Consider the following 20174-nt stretch of genomic DNA (forward strand, 5'->3'; position numbering starts at 1 on the left):
AAAATGTTTGCTATGGGTCATGGCTGGAATTAGAGCTTGAGAAGACGCTGAAGGCCAATGTGGACAAGTCGGATGAGGGATGGGCAGAGGAAGCAGGCTGCCTGTGTCAGAAGGCAGGAAAGCAGGAGCTGAAGAGGCCCCCAGCATTCTCATTCCCCAGGGAATCATCTCAGACTGGGCAGTGCGTCCCCAGGAAACAGGGGAGCTTTTCAAAGCCCAGACTAAATGTGCTCTGTTCAGTACCGGTGGAGACTGCAGTTGAGGAAGGGCTCCCAGCACTCCATGTCTGGCCTGCATTGCTTCCCCATTTCCCCATCTCATTAATATACTCCAGAGGGCCATTTTCCTATTCAGGCCAACCTTCTGCTCAGCCCTGGGGAGGAGCTTGATTGCATTTTGGTTGCCTCTTCTCTCTCCTTTCTCTTGCCATCTGGGTTTTGCCTCAGCAGGGAACTTTTTTCCCTTCATTTTAAAGGCAGTGGCATGCCTCGTTAGCTGCTTCCTCCAATTTAAAGCAGTCGGGCTTTTTCCAATTATTAAAACTGGAGGAGGGGAAAACACTGAGCCCTTCATTCAGATCAAGGCAGCAGATCAAGGAGGGTTATTTTTCCCCAGAATAGTACCAAATCTCCCAGGGTTAGTTTGGTCTAGAGATTTTCTTATTTTATAAAAACTGATTTAAAAGGGCTTTTTATATCCTAACACTAAAGCTCTTTTAGTTCATTTTGCCTGCCATAAGTAATTCACCACCCAGGTGACCTTTTTCTTCTGCTTTGATGAAGCAGTGTACTCAGTGATCATAAAAATCAAACTCAGACCAAGATTCAATTTTGCCTCTCAGAGAGATTGGCTGTGGAACTCCTGGCTCTCATCTGACTTTTCTGTCTCTACAACTAAGCATATCAAAGATTTTCTAGGAATTATTTTTCTAAATAAGATGAGTTCCAGAGGTGAAGATTATATCTAGATATCCAAGTATTACTAGATTAGAACTGGTCTATTTATTTTGGATTCTAACTTGAAAAGACTGGCAAGTTGCTGCAGTGCTAAAATAGAAGTATAAGGGAGACATCACGCACACAAGCTACCTGTGGGTCCCAAAGGAAGGGAAACATTTGCTCGAAGTAAACAAGTACTTTTATCAGGAATCTCTAGTGGAAAGAGACCACCTGACAGTTTCCTGTGAACCCTTCAGAGGACTGGTTCTAGATGGAGGTAGATTCCCAGGACTGACAAACACATGCCTTTTCTAACAGAGCAAGGGAAATGAACGGCAGCTGTTAGTTTCAGGCGTCATTTAGCTCCAAACAGCAGTGTACGGCGTTATTGGAAGGTTCTTTTAAATGTACCTCCTTCTCCCTCAAAGCACAGCACACACATGCGCGGACACAAACACGCAGGCCTGTGTTTGAAGTGTCTTTTCAAACCATTACTCTGACAGCTCACTTGGAAAGTATTAAAAGTATAAGGCTTTCATCAGTATTGTCTCGGTTTTCCTCATTGCATGGAATAGCCAAGAGCAAGATATCAAAGGCCTGTCCAGAAGTGGCTGGCTGATTGCTGGGGGATTTCCCAGGTCTGCCTTCCACGTGCCTCAGGACATCAGGCGCGCATCCTGCACTGGAAAAGCACTGCCCAGGGGCCCAGGAGCCCCTCCCGGAAGTGCCTTTCCTTCCTGCAGGCTCTGCAGACCCTTGAGCAGCTAGAAGATAGAGCCCACTTTGGAGGGGATCCCAGAATAGAAAAATGACATTGAGGGACAATGAGGAAACCTGGATAATTAAGTATGCCTTCGGTTAATAGTATTAATATATCAATTTGGGTTCATTAATTGTGGCAAAAGTACTATACTAATGTAAGACGGTAAATAATAAGAAAACTGGGAGTTGGGTATGTAGGAGCTCTCCATACTATCTTTGCAATAATTCTATAAATCTGAAACTGTTCTATAAACATCTGAAAATGTTTATTTTTAAAAATTAAGCCTCTGAAACAAATGTGTTTAAGGTTTTAGTGCCAAAGAACCCTGCGTTCATGGGGAAAATGGTTGAAGTGGACATCTATGAATCAGGCAAACATTTTATGAAAGGGCAGCCGGTATCTGATGCCAAAGTGTACACGCCCTCCATCAGCAAACCGCTAGCAAAGGGAGAAGTCTCAGGTTTGATAAAGGTAAGTAAAAGATGCTCTCCTCTCTACCCTGCTAGTAAAACAGCAGCTGTGGAAGCACAGTGATTCCAGACCATGTTTCTGTTATCATTTATAGTTCCCTTTTTATGTATGCATGAGGCTTTAATCCTTTGTGACAGATTGAAATCTGAATTAGAAAGATGTGTTTTTGCTGATGCCGATAGCTTTGCTTCTCTGGCTGTAAAGGGAATAAGCTGTTTCTGCTTCCAGTTTAGAAGCAGGGGGTAAAAGCCATTATTTGCAGATGAAAATGTTGACACCAAAAGATGATCTGATCCAGTATGTTTCTATGTCAGTAGATCCTGAGTGGAAGGGGATGAAGAAAGGGGTGTTTTCTTGCTTTACAAAGCTGTTTATACTGTAGTAAAAACCTACAGCTGAACAGGCACTAAACTGTATCATATATGCAGTTATGGTGCCTTTCAGAAGGGTGTTAGCTGGATATCTACTTTAGTCATGTGGAGTGAAAATTAAACATTTTTTTCTTTCTATAAAAAAGTAACCTGACCCCTATTTTATACCTTGGTAAATATGGCCGTTTGCCAAGCTCTCTCTTACATTTCATTGAGCTGCAGTTGTAAAAGCTGATGGAGTGTGAAATGAAAATGTGTATCACATTTCTAAGCATCATTTGATGTCCTTTCTCCAACACAGTTGTTAAGCGCTTAAAAAAAAAAAAAAGCATATACCAATGATTTAACATATGGAAAAAAATAACTGATATTTATCTGGCCATGTAATTCCAAAATTGTTTTAATCTGTGTATAATCTTGTTCCTCAAAATAAATTGCAAGGACATGTTCGTTAAAGTAAAGGGAATACCGCTTCACTCTCACAATAGCAACAAAGACAATACTATTGTCTGTGTTCTCACTGATTGTGGTACTGGATTCTTGTGTCCGATAGCAGTGATAATTCACATGTGCTTGACAAGTGCTGACGAAGGATCTGCATGCATGGCCGTCTAACCCGTAGTGGAATGGTATAGACCAGCTTTTGTCAAAATCCTACCAAATGCATCAGCCTGCACGATCAGGAGATAACTCTAAAACTTGATAAACATAACCATTCATTTTTGCTGTTTATAAAAAAAAAAAAATCATACTTCGGGGATAGGACGGGTGGCCAGGAAGGAGCAGTGTAACCTGGCATTTAAATTATATTGCTAGAGATTTGGCTTTTGATATGTTAGCCAATAGTTTGAAAAATTTTTTAAGAAGCCAGCTTATTTTTTGTTTTGTTTTGTTTTTCCACATAGTGTGTTTTACAAGGTTAATTTTAGATTGCCACAGTGAAAAGCGTTTCTCAGCAAGTAGCAGTAGTGGGGAAATTATTATTTCAAAGACTCTGCCAGGTTTAATTCCTTCATGTATGCCTCTTGGAAAGGGTAGTGTTGTAAACATCACCATTGATAACACATAAATAAGGAAATGTAGTGTCCGTCTATTCGTTCCTGAACTATAGTGTTACTATCTAAAAGGGCAGTTCCATTTAAATTCTCTGGGGCACCCTTTCTACTCTCCCATCCTTTCCTCTAGCCTAGAAAATGGTGTTATCAGTTCTACCACCAGCCCAACTCTGAACCAGAATGGCCCAAAAGTCCCAGATAAGATGAGGAAGCCAGTTGGTTGCTGGTCTGCCAGAGCCTCTAGAAATAGTGTTGTAGCATGACGCCAGTGGGGTAGGAATATTGATTTGGGTATTTACATTAAGAGAAGCAGTAAGGCTTTTGTTGGTTTTTGTTTGTTTGTTTTGAGAGAGGGTCTCCCTCTGTCACCCAGGCTGGAGTGCAATGGTGTGATCACAGCTCATTGCAAACTCTGCCTCCTGGGCACAAGCAATCGTCCCACATCAGCTTCCTGAGTAGCTGAGACTATAGGCATGCACCACCATCCTGGCTAATTTTTTTTTTTTTGAGACAGTCTCACTCTGTTGCCCACCCTGGAGTGCAGTGGCATGCAGTCTCAGCTCACTGCAGCCTCCACCTCCCAAGTTCAAGCAGTTCTCATGCCTCAGCCTCCTGAGTAGCTGGAATTACAGGCATGTGCCACTACACCCGGCTAATTTTTTATTTTTAGTAGAGACAGGGTTTCACCATGTTGGCCAGGCTGGTCTCAAACTCTTGACCTCAGGTGATCCGCCCACTTCAGCTTCCCAAAGTGCTGAAATTACAGACATGAGCCACTGTGCTCGGCCCCAGCTGATACTGTTTATTTTTTGTAGAGACAGGATCTCGCTTTGTTGCCCAAGTTCGTCTTGAACTCCTGGCCTCAAACGGTCCTCCCACCTTGGTCTCCCTGGCATCTAAAGCAAAATACTGTGCTTTGGACTTATTTTGTCTCACTTGACCTCTTTTTTTTTTTTTTTTTTTTTTTTTCCTGAAATGAAGTTTTGCTTGTCGCCCAGGCTGGAGTGCAATGGCATGATCTCACTGCAACCTCCACCTTCCAGGTTCAAGCGATTCTCCTGCCTCAGCCTCCTGAGTAGCTGGGATTACAGGCATGTGCCACCACACCCGGCTAATCACTTGACCTCTTTTGATGAAACTGATGAGAAGTACAACAGATTAGAAGAGTGTTATCAAAATGATGGTGGGAATGGGTGAAAGTTATATGCGCATTTTTAGTGAAACGGGCAGAATAGGAAACTTGAGAAAAACACAGTTTTAAGATGCTAAGAAAATCAATATTTTTATCTTGTGCTCACATGCAGCCTAATTTTTACTCCACCTGAAGAAAAACTGTAGAAAGACAGGTCGTGGGGTCAGCAATACCAAATCCATGACCATGTAATAGTTTGAAAAATTATCTGAAAGCCATCATCAAAGATTGGGATCAAGGATTTTCTTGTTTAATTCCATTATGGAAATCTATTTATGGAAATTTTATGAACATTTTCAAGCATGTACAAAAGTAGAGAGAATAGTATAATAATCCCACATACCTATTACCCACCCTTAGCAGTCATCAGATGACAGCCAATCTTATGTCATCTGTGTTCTTATCTACCCCTATTCCCCCAACCCTGATTATTTTGAAGAAAATCCCATTTACATTTTATTTCATCTAGTAATATACTAGTAAATACCTCTAAAAGATAAAGATTCCTTTTACAAACATAATCACAATATATTATCAAATTTTAAAATCATTACCCATAATTGTCATTGGCTAAATATTCCATGCCTGCTGCTAGGACCCCAAGTCAACATTTATGGCATACTTATCATGGCCAAATACCATGCTAAATATGCTACATGTGTTCGCTCATATCACCCTCATAACCCTGAGAGGAAGGCACTATTATTATCCCCATTTCACAGATAAGGAATCTGAGCATCCATAATTCAATAAATAGCTTATCTGGAGTCACAAAATTTGAAGGTAGAAGAGGGAAGCCAGGATTTACATCCACACTTTCAAGCCTTTGTTTTTGTTTTTGTGTTTTAATTGTGGTAAAATATACATAACATAAAATTTACTGTCTTACTCATTTGTAAGTGTATAGTTAGTGGTGTTAAGTACATTCTCATTGTTGTACAACCTATCTCCAGAACTTTTCATCTTGCAAAACTGAAACCCTGTACTCATTAAACAATAACTCCTCATTTCCCCCTTCCCTCAGCCCCTGGTAACTTCTAATCTACTTTCCGCCTCTATGAATTTGATTACTTTTGGTACCTCATATCAGTGGAATCGTACTCTCACCAGTGTTTGTCTTTTTGTGACTTGCTTATTTCACTTAGCATAATGTCCTCAGGGTTCATCCATGTTGTAGCATGTGTCAGAATTTTCCTCCTTTTCAAGGCTGAATACTATTCCATTGGATGTGGATGCCACGTTTCATTTATTCATTCATCCATTGATGGACATTTAGGTTGCTTCTACCATTTGGCTGTTATGAATAATGTTTGCTATGAACATGGATGCACAGATATCTCTTCGAGTCCCTGCTCTCAATTCTTTTGGATATTTGTGCAGAAATAAGATTGCTGGATTATATGGTACCTCTATTTTTAATCTTTTGAAGAGCTGCCATACTGTTTTCCACGGCAGCTGTACCATTTTACATTTCCACCAATAGTGCACAAGGGTTCCAGTCTCTCCACATTCACACCAACACTTATTTTCTCTTTTTTTGTTTTGTTTTGTTTTGTTTTGTTTTCATAGTAGCCATCCTAATCGGCATGGGCCAAGCCTTTTTTTTTTTCTTTTTCTTTTTTTTGAGACGGAGTCTCGCCTTGTCGCCCAGGCTGGAGTGCAGTGGCGTGATCTCGGCTCACTGCAAGCTCCGCCTCCTGGGTTCACGCCATTCTCCTGCCTCAGCCTCCCGAGTAGCCGGGACCACAGGCGCCCACCACCACGCCCGGCTAATTTTTTTGTATTTTTAGTATAGACGGGGTTTCACTGTGTTAGCCAGGATTATCTCGATCTCCTGACCTCGTGATCTGCCCGCCTCGGCCTCCCAAAGTGCTGGGATTACAGGCGTGAGCCCCCGTGCCTGGCCTTTTTTTTTTTTTTTTTGAGACAGAGTCTTGCTGTGTCGCCCAGGCTGGAGTGTAGTGGCGCGATCTCAGCCCACCACAAGCTCCGCCTCCCGGGTTCACACCATTCTCCTGCCTCAACCTCCCGAGTAGCTGGGACTACAGGCACCCGCCACCGCGCCTGGCTAATTTTTTTTTGTGTTTTAGTAGAGACAGGGTTTCACCATGGTCTTGATCTCCTGACTTTGTGATCCGCCCGCCTCAGCCTCCCAAAGTGCTGGGATTACAGGCGTGAGCCACCGCACCGGGCCGGTCAAGCCCGTATTTTTAAGCCCAGGTCCATACTGCCTTGCCCATTTTAATTGCAGGAGTCTTATTCGATAAGTTCTGGACACCAGTTTCTTTTTGTATACCAGAGTAAGCTTACAGTGGATACAAAAAAATAATAAGTAAGAGAGAGAGGGGAAAAATATGAGAAAATGGGCAGTCTTAATTATCTTCTCTGTGGGTTCAGTTAAAAATGGCATTAGAGATCTGTCTCTCTTAGGAATATGTGAGAATGTGAACATTACCGCTGTCTGTTTTAATAAAGGCTAACTAGTTTTACTACTACTGTTTTTTCTTCTTGTCTGGCCTATGTTATAACAAATCACTTGAATCTTACAATTTCTAAGATTGATTCTTAAGAAGTCAGAACTGTTCTTTGCCTTGTACAAGGTAGAAAAGAACATTTTCTCTTCTAATTTTAAACTTATGAATAGTTTGATTGCAAAGTTTTTTTTATTGAATTCATTCTTAGTAGTAAAAATTGCTTTAAAGAAAGAAGAAGTAGAGTAGCATCATGAAAGATCGAAAGGATCTGAAGTCTGTCAGGTTTGGGTTCAAATTACAGTGACAGTTCCTATGATCAAGCACAACTTTCTTGACTCACAGTGTCTTCATTTGTATAATGGAGCTAACAACTGATTTGCAGAGGATTAAGTTAAATCGTGGACAAAGTGCACAATGCATAGTAGGTATATTAAATATTTTAAAGAAAGAATTCAATAAGTATCGCTTTAAAAAGCAGTGGTTTCCTGGCTTTTATTTTGATTTCTTTTACTTTAATTTTTTTTTTCTTTTTTTTTTAGAGACTCTCACTCTGTCACCCAGGCTGCAGTTCAGTGGCACGATCTCGGCTCACTGCCACCTTCGCCTCCTGGGTTCAAGTGATTCTCATACCTCAGCCTCCAGAATAGCTGGAACTACATGCATGCGCCACCACACCCAGCTAATTTTTGTATTTTTAGTAGAGACAGGGTTTCACCATGTTAGCCAGGCTGCTCTCGAACTCCTGGCCTCAAGTCGTCCACCTGCCTCAGCCTTCCAAAGTGCAGGGATTAGAGGCGTGAGGCACCACACCCGGCCTACTTTAATTTTTTTTTTTAAAGTACTTTGCAGCCCCGTGCAGTGGTTCACGCCTGTAATCCCAGCACTTCAGGAGGCCAAGGCAGGAGGAGTGCTTGACCCCAGAGTTTAAGAACAGCCTAGCACCATTGGGAGACTTCATCTCTATAAAAATTTAAAAAATTAGCCGAGTGTGATGGTGCATACCTGTAGTCTCAGCTACTCGGGAGGCCGAGGTGGGAGGATCACTTGGCCCCAGAGGGTCGAGGCTGCAGGGAGCCACTGCAGCCCAGCCTGGGTGAAAGAATGAAACCTTATCTCAAACAAAAAAAAAAATACTTTGCGTTCATGGATTTCCCTGTACATTATAGTATAGCAATTAAGAATATGAATTCTGGATTCCGATTACCCAGATTTGAATCTTGATTCTACTATTACAAAAAATATGTTCTTGGGCAAGTTACTCAATGTCCCTCCACCTCAGTTCTCCCTCTGTAAATGAGTGATAGTAGTACCTGCTTCATAGGATATACATGGAAATGGCTTAGCAGTCAATAAATATTGGCTACTATTTTCATTATTAATTTGTGGTGCATGCCAAGGCATTATTTTACTTTAATTTGTGAAGTAAAAGTTGCCCAATATCTTATCATTTCAAATGTTGTATTCATCAGCGATAGATTTCTGACAATGGCAGATGAAACCAGACCAACTGCTGAGATTCCTCCATGAGAATGACAAATTAACAGAAGGAGATTCCAATAATACTCCTACAGCGTTGGCCATTCTTACTGACAGACATTTCTTCCTCTTACGCTTTATGTCTTTTTTTTTTTTTTTTTTTTTTTTTTAGAGAATATTCTAGAATGGCAGCCTGGCCTTACCATTTTTTCTTACAAGTTAAGAGAAGGCTGCCCCAGGGTGCCTAAGTGCCACCTGTTTCTCATCTATTGAGACTTTGATCCTAAGAATGGATTCACTTGAGCAGTTAGATAGCTCAGCACCGACACAGCCGACCGCGCTTGGAAAGGAAGCAGAAGTTTTAAAGGGTGGCATGGTTTGCTTCATTACCAGACAAAGGCCAGCAGGATATTCAGGTGTACTGAGTTTTGTGTACAAACTATACTATATTTTCAGAGCTTTGACCCTTGGAAAAACACAGTTAAAATGCTTTCCTCTCCATCTGACATTCATTTCCAGAACCACTGAAGTGAAAGGGTCTATTAGTTCAAGGCCAGATTTGAAAGCACATGAAAACTACATTCATGAGGTTAAGAAATGGCTTAATAATTAAGTTAAAACACTTGAAAGTGGGTCTAATTTCAGACAGATCAGCTAACCATGCTAGAAGCAAATGAGGGCGTGTTTCTTCCTATTTTTCCTTCTACCCCCAAGATACTGGCTCCCAAGCAGTTTTTTCAGTTCCTTTTTTTTCTTATTAAACTTCATGTGAGACTAAATTCTTCATCGCTGCTGAGTTCGTGTCACAGTTAAAATCATAGTACATTTAATATTTTATGCATTTTTCTTTCATTTTGTATCTTGTTAGTTTCTTTTACAGACTGGTTAGGACATATTTGAGTTTCACAGTCTAGATACATAGCTTTTATTCTATGCTGCTGAGCTATATTTTATTGACCATTGCAGTGAATTAGTATGACTGTCACTTCAAACTGTGTTTAGTGTGTTTACAATACCTTCCGTGTACCAATTTGAGTACCATCCAAAGTATCACCAGAGCAAGCTGATGCTAAACAATTAGCTTTCATTTCACTTGCATCACTAATTGTGCAACCACTGATGATAATTCTCTTCCTCCTGAGGGTTGTAGCTGGAGCATCGTGAGGGAAATTGCATGCATCAGGGAACTAATTGTGCCTTGATAATAATAATAGCTACCATTTAGTGAACCTCTACTATGTGCTTGGTATTGAGGCTTTTTACTCGTATTACTTCAGTTTATTATTCTAGCCTGGCCTAGGGCAGCTGGAACACAATGAAGTTCTTCACACAGCTGTACACACCACATAGAGGCATCATAGGATGGGACTGAGCAGGCATTTTCCCCACCTCTTCATCCTTTGTCCACGTTCAAGATAGGAGGCAGAGGGAGCAGTGAGCCTGGGACAAAGATGTGGACCGACTTCCCTAGCTGAGCGCTAAGGAAAAGAACCAGGCCCCCGAGCCTGAATTACTCACATATACAACATGCAGGTAGCACCTGGCCTCTTATAATATGTTTCAATGTTTATTATCCAGGAACTGAATGAAATCTTAGAGATGGAAATAATGAATATGGGCTTTGTCTTTGAGAAGTTTTTGATCTTGGCTGTTCCTCTGGTAATACTGCTAATCAATTGTGACCCTGGTAGGGAGGGATTGGCATGAGGGAAGTGGTTTTGTACAGGTATGCTAGCTCACCTGTGCGACATAATTACTCCTGTGGTTAAAGTTTTATGGATGATTTTCCCAAATCTAAAAGGAATCTCTTAAGAGCAAAAGGGATTCTTTATCATGAAATCACTGAATGGAAAAAAAGCCTCCTTAGGAGAACCAAAGCTGTATTTCAGCAGCAGCGGAAACTGAAAGGTCATCCAAGCCCAACCATCTATCCCTGCAGGATGGGACTAGGGAGGCTCCAGAAGACCATGATCTCCTGTGATGATTTGAACCCAGGTGTTGGGAACCACTCTTCCGCACTCACATTTTCATTGCACTATTTCCCCTTCACATGTCTTTACCTTTTTACTCAGTCAACAATTATCAGTGACGAGTATGACACTGTATGCATCAAAGAACTAATTCTGCCGTGATAATATCTGTCTGTGTCAGGACTGTCTGTGTCAGGACTGTCTGCATCAGTCCTGGTTTATATGTGTTGTAATAGTATTAATAATATGCCCTTGTTCCACTCCTCAAAGTATTCTAGTTTGGATGATAAATTATATGGTCATCCTATAAATTCCAAAAGTTGAGCCAGTGCTGTGTCAAGCACTGCTTGGGATACAGAAGTCGGAGATACCATCCTGCCCTCAAGGAGATAAAGTCTAGTTGAGAAGAGAAGATATGTGCTGCTGTGGTCTGGATGTTGGTGTCTTCCCAAAGTTCAGTGTTGAAACCTAATCACTCATGTGATGGTGTTAGGAGCTGGAGCCTTTGGGAGGTGGTTAGGTCATGAGGGCGGAGCCTTCATGATGAGGATTAGTACCTTTATACCGTACTAATGAAGGCTCCAGAGAGCTGCCTTGCCCTTCCATTGTGTGAGGACACAGCAAGAAGACTCTGTCCATAAACTAGAAATTTGGCCCCCACCAGACACCAAATCTGCTGGCACCTTGATCTTAGATTTCCCAGCTTCTAAAACAGTGAGAAATAAATATCTGTTGTTTAAAAGCTACCCAGTTTATGGCATTTTGTTACAGTCACCGAAACAAACTAAGACAGTATGTACATATGAAACAAAATCTATAATATGTCAAATGTTAAATTGGTTGGCGTTAGATCATAAGAAGTTGGAAGATAGGAGATCTCTGATGACTTGAGGTATCAGGAAATGTATGGATCAGGATTCTTTGCAGACAACAGAGAGCAGTTTAGTTAAACAGGAAGGAATGTATAAAAGGATGCTAGATGGCCCACAGAATTGTTAGAAGGGCCAGGGACCAGAATCTTTGCTGAGTTTTCCAGAAACAACACCCAGAACCACACAGGAGCTTCTGGTAAGAGGTGTCGCCCCTGCTCCACCTGCTCCAGCAAGGCAGAGACCCCATGCCCCATCTGCTTCCTCATGAAGCTTCCCAATCAATGTCTCACATATATCACATCTGATTGTGGAACCCAAGTCTCACATTTACACCCTGGGGACAAAGGAGGTTGGAAAATCATTTTTGGCATCTGTAGTCATGGGGAACTGTCAATGTAGAGAGGGTTTTCAGACAACTTCTACTACAGAGAGTTTCATGGCTATGGTAGGATTAGAACGGGACTTTGTAGGTGAGAAGAACTTAATCAGGCAAGTTAAGAAGGAAATTTTTCTCACTGTGAAAGGAACCAATGCAAAGTGACAGAATGCACAGACTAAGAAGTTGTGGGCAGTTGGAAGGCACAGGGAAATCACCTTTAGTATGAAGACTGGGACCTCTGGGTTTTGAAGTCAAATAGGATTTATACCTAAGACATTAGACAAGCACATATATTCGTCCAAGACAGGTTAGGCTGTGCTTCGGTAACAAATTAACCCTGAAATCTCAGGGCTAACATAACAGAGGTTTATTTCCTGCTCACACTGAGCATCTAAGATGTACCATTTAGTTTGTAGTTTAGAGTCAAGTAGTTGTCTGCTCCACACAGTCACTCAGGGACCCAAGTTGACTGCATGTCTCCATGGCAAGGAAAGACAATTGCTGGTGAACCAGGCTTTTTACTGCCTCAGCACAGGAGTGGCACATGGTATTTCTATTCATATTCATTGGCCAGAACTATCCACATGGCCCTATCTAACTACAAGAGTCTAGAAAATACCTACTTTTGTTTCAATAAGAAGGAGAAGATATGGGTGAATACTAGAAGTTTCTATCACGCATGTGGGAATATTTTGTTTTGCTTTGTTTTTGAGACAGACTCTCATTCTGTCATCCAAGCTCTGGAGTGCAGTGGTGCAACCTTGGCTCACTGGTAGTCTCTACTTCCTGGGCTCAAGTGATCCTCCCACCTCAGCCTCCTGAGTAGCTGGCACTACAGACATGCGCCACCATGCCTGGCTAATTTTTTTTTTATTTTTTTGGAGAGATGAGGTCTCATTATGTTGCCCAGGCTGGTCTCAAACACCTGGGCTCAAGCAATCCTCCAGCCTCTTAGAGTGCTGGGATTACAGGCATGAGCCTCCGTGCCTGGCTACACATGGGAAAGTTTTTGAGCATGAGCATAGTATAGTGAAAGTTTCTTTATGAGGGAAAGCCCATGAAAGCAGGCCCCGCCTGGCTGGTCTGCCCACCACTGGCTCCAGGCCCCAGTGCAGTGCCTGTTTCATGGTTATTGAATGAACTTGGCTCTCGGCGATATGCAGAGTGGAATGGATGGGTTCTCCACCAGAGGCAGGGAACCTACATGATAGTTTGAAATCCTCTATTACTCCAACTGATGAGGACATTAATATATTCTTCAATGGTTAAAAAAAAAAATCAGTCAAGCCACTCAACCTGCTCTTTGAAGTCATTTGACATCTTGATAAGCAGATTGCAAAAGCCCCTTTTTAAACTGATAGTAATCTTGCAAATGGAAATTCTTTTCATGGGAACTATGAGGATGAGTACTTTAGAGCAAGACTTGCTTCTAACCATAAATTGTAGTTTCCTAGTTTCCCTTCTCCCTTTCTAATGATGAAAGTGACAGCCTATTTCTCCTATGAGACTCAGAGTATGGATGTTGCATTGTACCTAAAATAATAGAACATTATTTTTAAATAAATAAAATAGAATATGTTCAAAGAAATAGAGTGTGTTTGTTTTCTAACATAGTTTATAATGTTTAAAAATTTTTTCATTATTTTTAAATTTTTATATATTTAGGGAGTACAAGCACAGATTGCTTATATGCATGCAAGCAGTGTTTTAAATTTAAAGGGCTTTGGGGAAACAAATTTTTTCCTGTCCCTCTCTCTCCCGAATGCAATTCTATAAAATTATTGAGAAACAGAAATTTTCAATCCATATATCAAATCAGTTATCTAGGGCAGTTTTCTGATAGGAAGCCAACCTAAAAAATTAAGATGTAGCACCTTGCAAATTTGCCAACCCCTGAGAAGGAAATTCAAAAGGCAATAGAGGCAAAGAACCATCGGCCGACTTTATCAAGATCAGCATTTTCCCTTCCACAGGCCTCTGGCTCCCAGGGCTTCCTCCTTGAAAACATCCATTTTAAAGGAATAGAGTAGCCCTTACACGCATCAGGTCAGACTGTGGGTTTGGAATTTTGGCTCTGTTCCTTACTAATTGTGATCGTTGTCGGGTCACTTACCCTCTCTAGGTGTCTTTCCTCATCTATAAATTGGGAGGAATAGAGTCCATTTGATAGGATGGTTTTGACGTCGAAGTGAGATAAAGCTTGGGAAGCCCTGAACGCTGCCTGACACGTAGAAGTGATCAGTGAATATGTGATATGGAGTGGGCGGCATGGTGATAGTGAAGATCTACTTGGGGCCTGGTTGATCAAGATACTAATAATATCTCGTTCATGAACATGGATGATGTTTTGCCCTAATCACCTATATGCCATGAGACGAGGAATTGGTCTTTGGTCTTTTTAAACATACAGTCTTTATAAGCAGCAGTAGCATTTGTAAAGGATAGCTGCCTGAAATAAATTCTTTGTGTTTTTCAGTTCCCCCTTTTCACTGACTTTGAGTAGCTATTTCTTTTGTTACCCTTCATGTGAACACAGTTCCTCTGAACAATCACAAAGCATCTATGGTATAAGATAGTGGCATTCACTACAGGTCTTCTTCTCTTAAATATTCTTGTGGGAAGTGATTTTCCCTGCCGTGTACTATATTATCTGAAAATAAAACAATCTGCCTAACCAGTCTCCCTGTTTCTACCCCGAATATAAATCAGATTGTGTCTCTCTCCTCCTCAAAACCATCTAGTGCTCCATATGATTCAGAAATTCCATATATAGCCAACAGATTGGAAACCAGGGACTCAGATATTTATATCCCAATATTCATACCAGCATTATTCATAAATAACCCAAAGGTGGAAATAACCAAAGTATCTATCAACAGATGTATGGACAAACAAAATGTGGTATATAGTAGAATGGAATTTTATTCAGCCATAGAAAGAAATGAAGTTCTGACACATGCTACAGCATAGGCAAATCTGGAAACATCATGTGAAGCAAAATAAGCCACACCAGAAAGGGCAAATATGACATAATTCCACTTATGTGAAATATTGAGAATAGGCAAATTCATAGAGACAAACTAGGTTAAAGCTTACCAGGGGCTGGGGGTGGAGATGGGGAGTTCCTTAAGGGTTACAGAGTTTCTCCTTGGGGTGATAACATTTTGGAAATAGTGGTAATGGTTGCACAGCATGGTAAATATAATTAATGCCACTAAATTGTGTACTTAAAAATTGTTCAAATGTTATTTTATATATATATATATATACACATACCATATAAAAATTTTTATAAAAATCATCTAAGGTTTCCCAGCATGTTCAGAATGAAAGCCAGAGACCCTACAACAGCCTCAAGGATCAAGGTCCCGTGCCTTGACCTCTCTCCCCTCGAGAACACTGGCCTCCATGCTGCTCCTTGAACATGAACACACGAGGTCAGCTCCCTCAGGAGGGTCTTCCCAACTGCTGGTCCCTCTGCTTGGAATGCCCATCTCTGAGATGTCCATGGAACATACTTCATTCAGGTCTCTGCTGAAGCACCAGCTTATCAGTGAGGTCACCCTGGGCAGTCGTCTATAAAACCCCAAGCCCTCACCATCCAACACAACCTAGTACTTCCTATTCTTACTCTACTCTATTTTCTCCATGGCACATTTTATCACCAGACATACTAAATATTTACATGTTTCTTTTGTCTCTAGTTACCAAAATTGAAGCCCCATGAATGCTGAGACTTTGCTTCATTCACCTTTGTGTCCTTAATGACTAGGATAGGGCCTGGCAGGGAGCAAATGCTCAGTAAACGTCTGTTGGATGAATGAATGAATGAATGAATGAATTTGTTCCGGAGATATATGTATACCCCTTACTGAAAAGGACTGCAGGACCAAAAAGCTGGTTATCCTAGATATGGGTTATCTTTTGCCATGATAAATGCCCTATGACAACCAACCACAGAACTGCAGTGGGGCTCAGCTGATCTCAGCCTGGCTCCCTCACACATCTACGGTGCACTGTAGGGTAGCTCAGCAGCTCTTCTAAGCTTCGTGGGGCTTCCTAACATGTATGGAAGTTCAGCAGGCATTTGGTAGATCTAGATGGCCTCAACTGGGACTCCGTGGGTGAATCAGCTCTGCTCCACATGCCTTATCCTTCAGCTGGCTGACGTGAGCATGTTTCCATGGTAAAGGCAGAGGAATAGCAAACAGACATGCACAAGTGCTTTTCAAGCCTCTGCATGCATGATGTTTGATAGCACCCTCTTGGCCAAGTAAATCACATGGCCAAGACCAGGGACACACTACAAAGTTATGTGGCAAGAAGATACAGATACAAGGAGGTATAAGGAATTGGGAACATTAATGTATTCAGTCTACCACACCCTATGAAATCTTGGTGTTTTTGCCTGTGATCTGTGCAACTTTCCTCCTCCTTTTCTATGTCCCCAGAAGAAATCACATTCAGTTTCAACCTGAGATCTAATCCTTTCAGCTCTACAACTCAGTGTCTTGTTTTTAGATAGTGAGTTGTAGAGCCAGAAGGGTTGGATCTGGTAAAAAGAATCTGAAATCTAAACGTTAATGGAAGCTAAGGGACCTTGTCATAGTCTTTTCTATGAGGAAATGTCAAGTGCTCTAGCTATCTGATGTTTTTCTCTGAGGTACAGTTGTACCCAGCAACTCAACAGTATCACCCTGGGGACCTGTGGTAGGCAGAATAATGCCCCCCACTTCACCCCCCAAAGGTGATCATGTCCTAATCCCTAGAACCTGTGAATATGTTAGATTACATGACAGAGAGAACTAGGGTTGCATATGGAATTAAATTTGCTCATCAGCTGCCCTTAAAATAAGGAGGGTATACTTGATTATCCAGATGGGCCCAGTGTAATCACAATGGTCCTTAAAAGCAAAAAAGGAAGGCAGGAGAATCAGAGGTCAGAGTGATAGGAATGCCGACTTCAAAGATGGAAGCAGGCTGTGGGCCCAGGGATGCAAGCTAGAAAAGGCAAGGAACTGGATTCTCCCCTACAGCCCTAGAAGGAGTCCACACCACACTTGATTTCAGTCCATTGAGACCCATCTGACTTCTGAGTTCCAGAACTAAAAAATGATAAATTTGTATTGTTTTAAGCCATGCAGTTTATGGTAATTTGTTACAGCAGCAATTGGAAACTAATTGGGAACTTATCAGACTGATTTTATCCCATAGAATCCATGTAAAAAATGAGAAGGTGTATATTGGCAGGCTGGGCGTAGTGGCTCACTCCTGTATTCCCAGCATTTTGGGAGGCCAAAGTGGGAGGATCACTTGAGCTAAGGAGTTCAAGGCTGCAAGTGAGCTGTAATTGCACCACTGCACTATAGCCTGGACCACAGAGAAAGACCCCATCTCCAGAAAATAAATAATAATAAGTGTGTATTAGCAACCAGGTGGCTGTTTATGTCCCATCTATTTTCCACATTGACCAATCATTTTAAGAAAGGTGTGGTGGATGGGTGGGGAACACCTAAGGCATTGAGAGGCGGTAAAGGAAACATGCTAATGGAGAAGAGGGAGGTTAGTGACTAGGGCCCATCTAAGAAAAGAAAGAGATTCTTAGGGGACTGCTTGGAGAGTTAATGTTTGCAGGAAGCCCACCCACAGGTCTTGAACCCCCATCCTGGGCCACTTTTTCTTCCTTTGACCAAACCTTCCCCAACCCTCATCTCCAGCCCAAATCTTGCTAGAGCTTCTAACTTACATCACATCACCTGTGATGAGGACTTGGTATGGCCACTTATCTGCAATCATTTCTCTAGCCTGGGTGCCATACCTAGGAGTGGCATTGCCGGGTTGGCCAGAGTGCACAGCTCCCACTTTACCAGGTAATGCCCTCCTGTCTGCCAAAGTGGCTATGTTAATTTCCGCCATTACCAGCAGCAGTGTCATAGTGTTCTGGATCCTCCACATTCTCACCCATACTTGATATTGTTCGTTTTTTTACTTTTTCCAACCTGGTATATGTAAGCTGGTATTTTTGTATTTTTAACTTGTATTTCTCTAATTACAAATGAGGTTGAGCATTTTTAAAAAATATATTTATTGGTTTTATATATTATATATACACGTATATATATATATACGTGTATATATATTCAGATTTTCTCTTCAGCAAAGAGTCTGTATAAGTCTTTTGCCCATTTTCTTCTATTGGACGATACTTTTTCATTGATGTTTAGGATTTCTTTTTCTTTTTTTCTTTTGAATCAGGGTCTTGCACTGTTGCCCAGGCTGGAGTGCAGTGGCGTGATCATTAGCTCACTGCAGCCTTGAAATCCTGGCCTTAGGTGATCCTCCCACCTCAGCCTCCCAAGTAGCTGGGACTACAGGCATGTACCACCATGCCCAGCTAGGTTTTATTTTTTACTTTTTAATTATTATTATTATTATTATTTTTGAGGTGAAGTATCACTCTGTCCCCCAGGCTGGAGTGCAGTGGCATGATCTCGGCTCACTGCAACCTCTGCCTCCCAGGTTCAAGCAATTCTCCTGCCTCAGCCTCCCAAGTAGCTGGGATTACAGGCGTGCACTAGCACACCTGGCTAATTTTTATATTTTTAGTAGAGACGGGGTTTTGCCATGTTGGCCAGGCTGGTCTCGAACTCCTGACCTCAAGTGATCCACCCACCTCGGCCTCCCAAAGTGCTGGGATTACAGGAGTGAGCCACCACATCCGGCTATTTCTGCAGAGATGGGTACTCGCTATGTTGCCCAGGTTGGTCTCAAACTCCTCACCTCCAGCAATTCTACTTTGGCCTCCCAAAGTACTGGGACCACAGGCAAGAGGCTCTGTGCCCAGCTGGGATTTCTTTATGTAGTCTAGAGTCAATTATATGTGAAGCAAGTGTCTCTTCCCTGTTTGCAGCTTGTTAACCTCTCTGGTTAGAAGTTTTGTTCTTTTGTTTAGAACTTCGTATATTTTTGTGATTTGTTTAAGAAGTATGTCCTCCGTACCTTGTGGTTAGAAAGGTTTTCCTCCCATATTGTCCTAAAGGTTTTCTAGTTTTTCCTTAGCCAGGTAAATATTTAATATACCTGAAATTGATTTTTAAACATGGTAGGTAGGGGTTAAATTTCATTGTTTTATCTCGTATAACCAGCTGTTCCAGAAAACTTTATTGAAAGTCTACCTTTCCTATTGGTCTTCAATGCCTCTGTTATGAATCAGATTTGTAAGTGTGTGTGAATTGGTATCCAGCCCTCTACTTGGCAACTTTTTGTATTAGTTATCTGTTGCCGTGCAACAAATTACTTCAAATCTTAGCAACTTAAAACAACAAACATTTATTACCTCACAGTTTCTGTGGGTCAGAAATCTAGGTGCAGCTTCTCTGGGTGCCCGTGGCACAGTACTGCTCCTTCGGCTGCAGTCAGGCTGGCAGCCAGGGATGTGGCCTTAACTGAAGGCCCAACTGGGGAGGATCTGCTTCTAAGCTCACTTATATGGTGATGGCAGGATTCAGTTTCTCATGGGTTGTTGCTTTAAGGTCTTAGTCCTTGGCTGGCTGTTGGTCAGGGGCCTCCCTCCATTCCTTCTCCTGTGGGCTTCTGCATAGTGCAGCTCACAGCATGGCAGCTGGCTTCCCTCAGAGCAAGCAAATAAGTAGAGAGAGAGAGATGGAAGCTACAGTACTTTGTAACCTAATTTTGGAAGTGGCATCCATCATTTATGTTGAGCATTAGAAGCAAGTGAGTACATTCAGACCATAGCCAAGGGGAAGGGATTACATACGGGTGTGAATACCAGGAGGCGAGGATCACTGGGGATCATCTTCAGGGCTGCCTACCATACTTTTATAGTAACATAAGTAATTAAGTTTTTTAATATTAATCTAATTTTAAGTGCCTTTCCATAGGATCATTATTTTTTACTTTGAAAAAACTATCTATATTCAAAATAGAAAGGGAGAATGGGCATGTCTTGGAACAGATTTTTGGAAGAAGGCATAATAGAACTTTGGGAGTGATAGGAAAATATGTAGAGATGTGATCTTTCTTCAGATGGTTGGGTTCAGTTTAGTGTAATTATAGTAAGTACAGTCATCTCTCGGTATCTGTGGGGGATTGGTTCCAGGACCCCCCATGGATACCAAAATTCATGGATGTTCAAATTCCTTATACAAAATCACATAGTTTTATATATAAACTGCCCACATTTTCCCATGTAT

The 20174-nt window shown here is 41.6% G+C and overlaps 1 protein-coding gene across 3 annotated transcripts in view; it reads left to right on the forward strand.

The window, feature by feature from the left end:
- CDKAL1 (CDK5 regulatory subunit associated protein 1 like 1) overlaps positions 1-20174 on the forward strand; it is a 701044-nt gene that overhangs the window by 667744 nt on the left and 13126 nt on the right. For all 3 annotated transcript variants that reach the window (XM_054490535.2, XM_063665866.1, XM_054490539.2), the window contains one exon: positions 2008-2172. In XM_054490535.2, coding sequence (XP_054346510.1) covers positions 2008-2172 — 165 coding nt within the window. The remainder of the gene's footprint in view (positions 1-2007; positions 2173-20174) is intronic.

The sequence above is a fragment of the Pongo pygmaeus genome, chromosome 5 (genome assembly GCF_028885625.2).
Source record: "Pongo pygmaeus isolate AG05252 chromosome 5, NHGRI_mPonPyg2-v2.0_pri, whole genome shotgun sequence".
Lineage (NCBI taxonomy): Eukaryota > Metazoa > Chordata > Mammalia > Primates > Hominidae > Pongo > Pongo pygmaeus.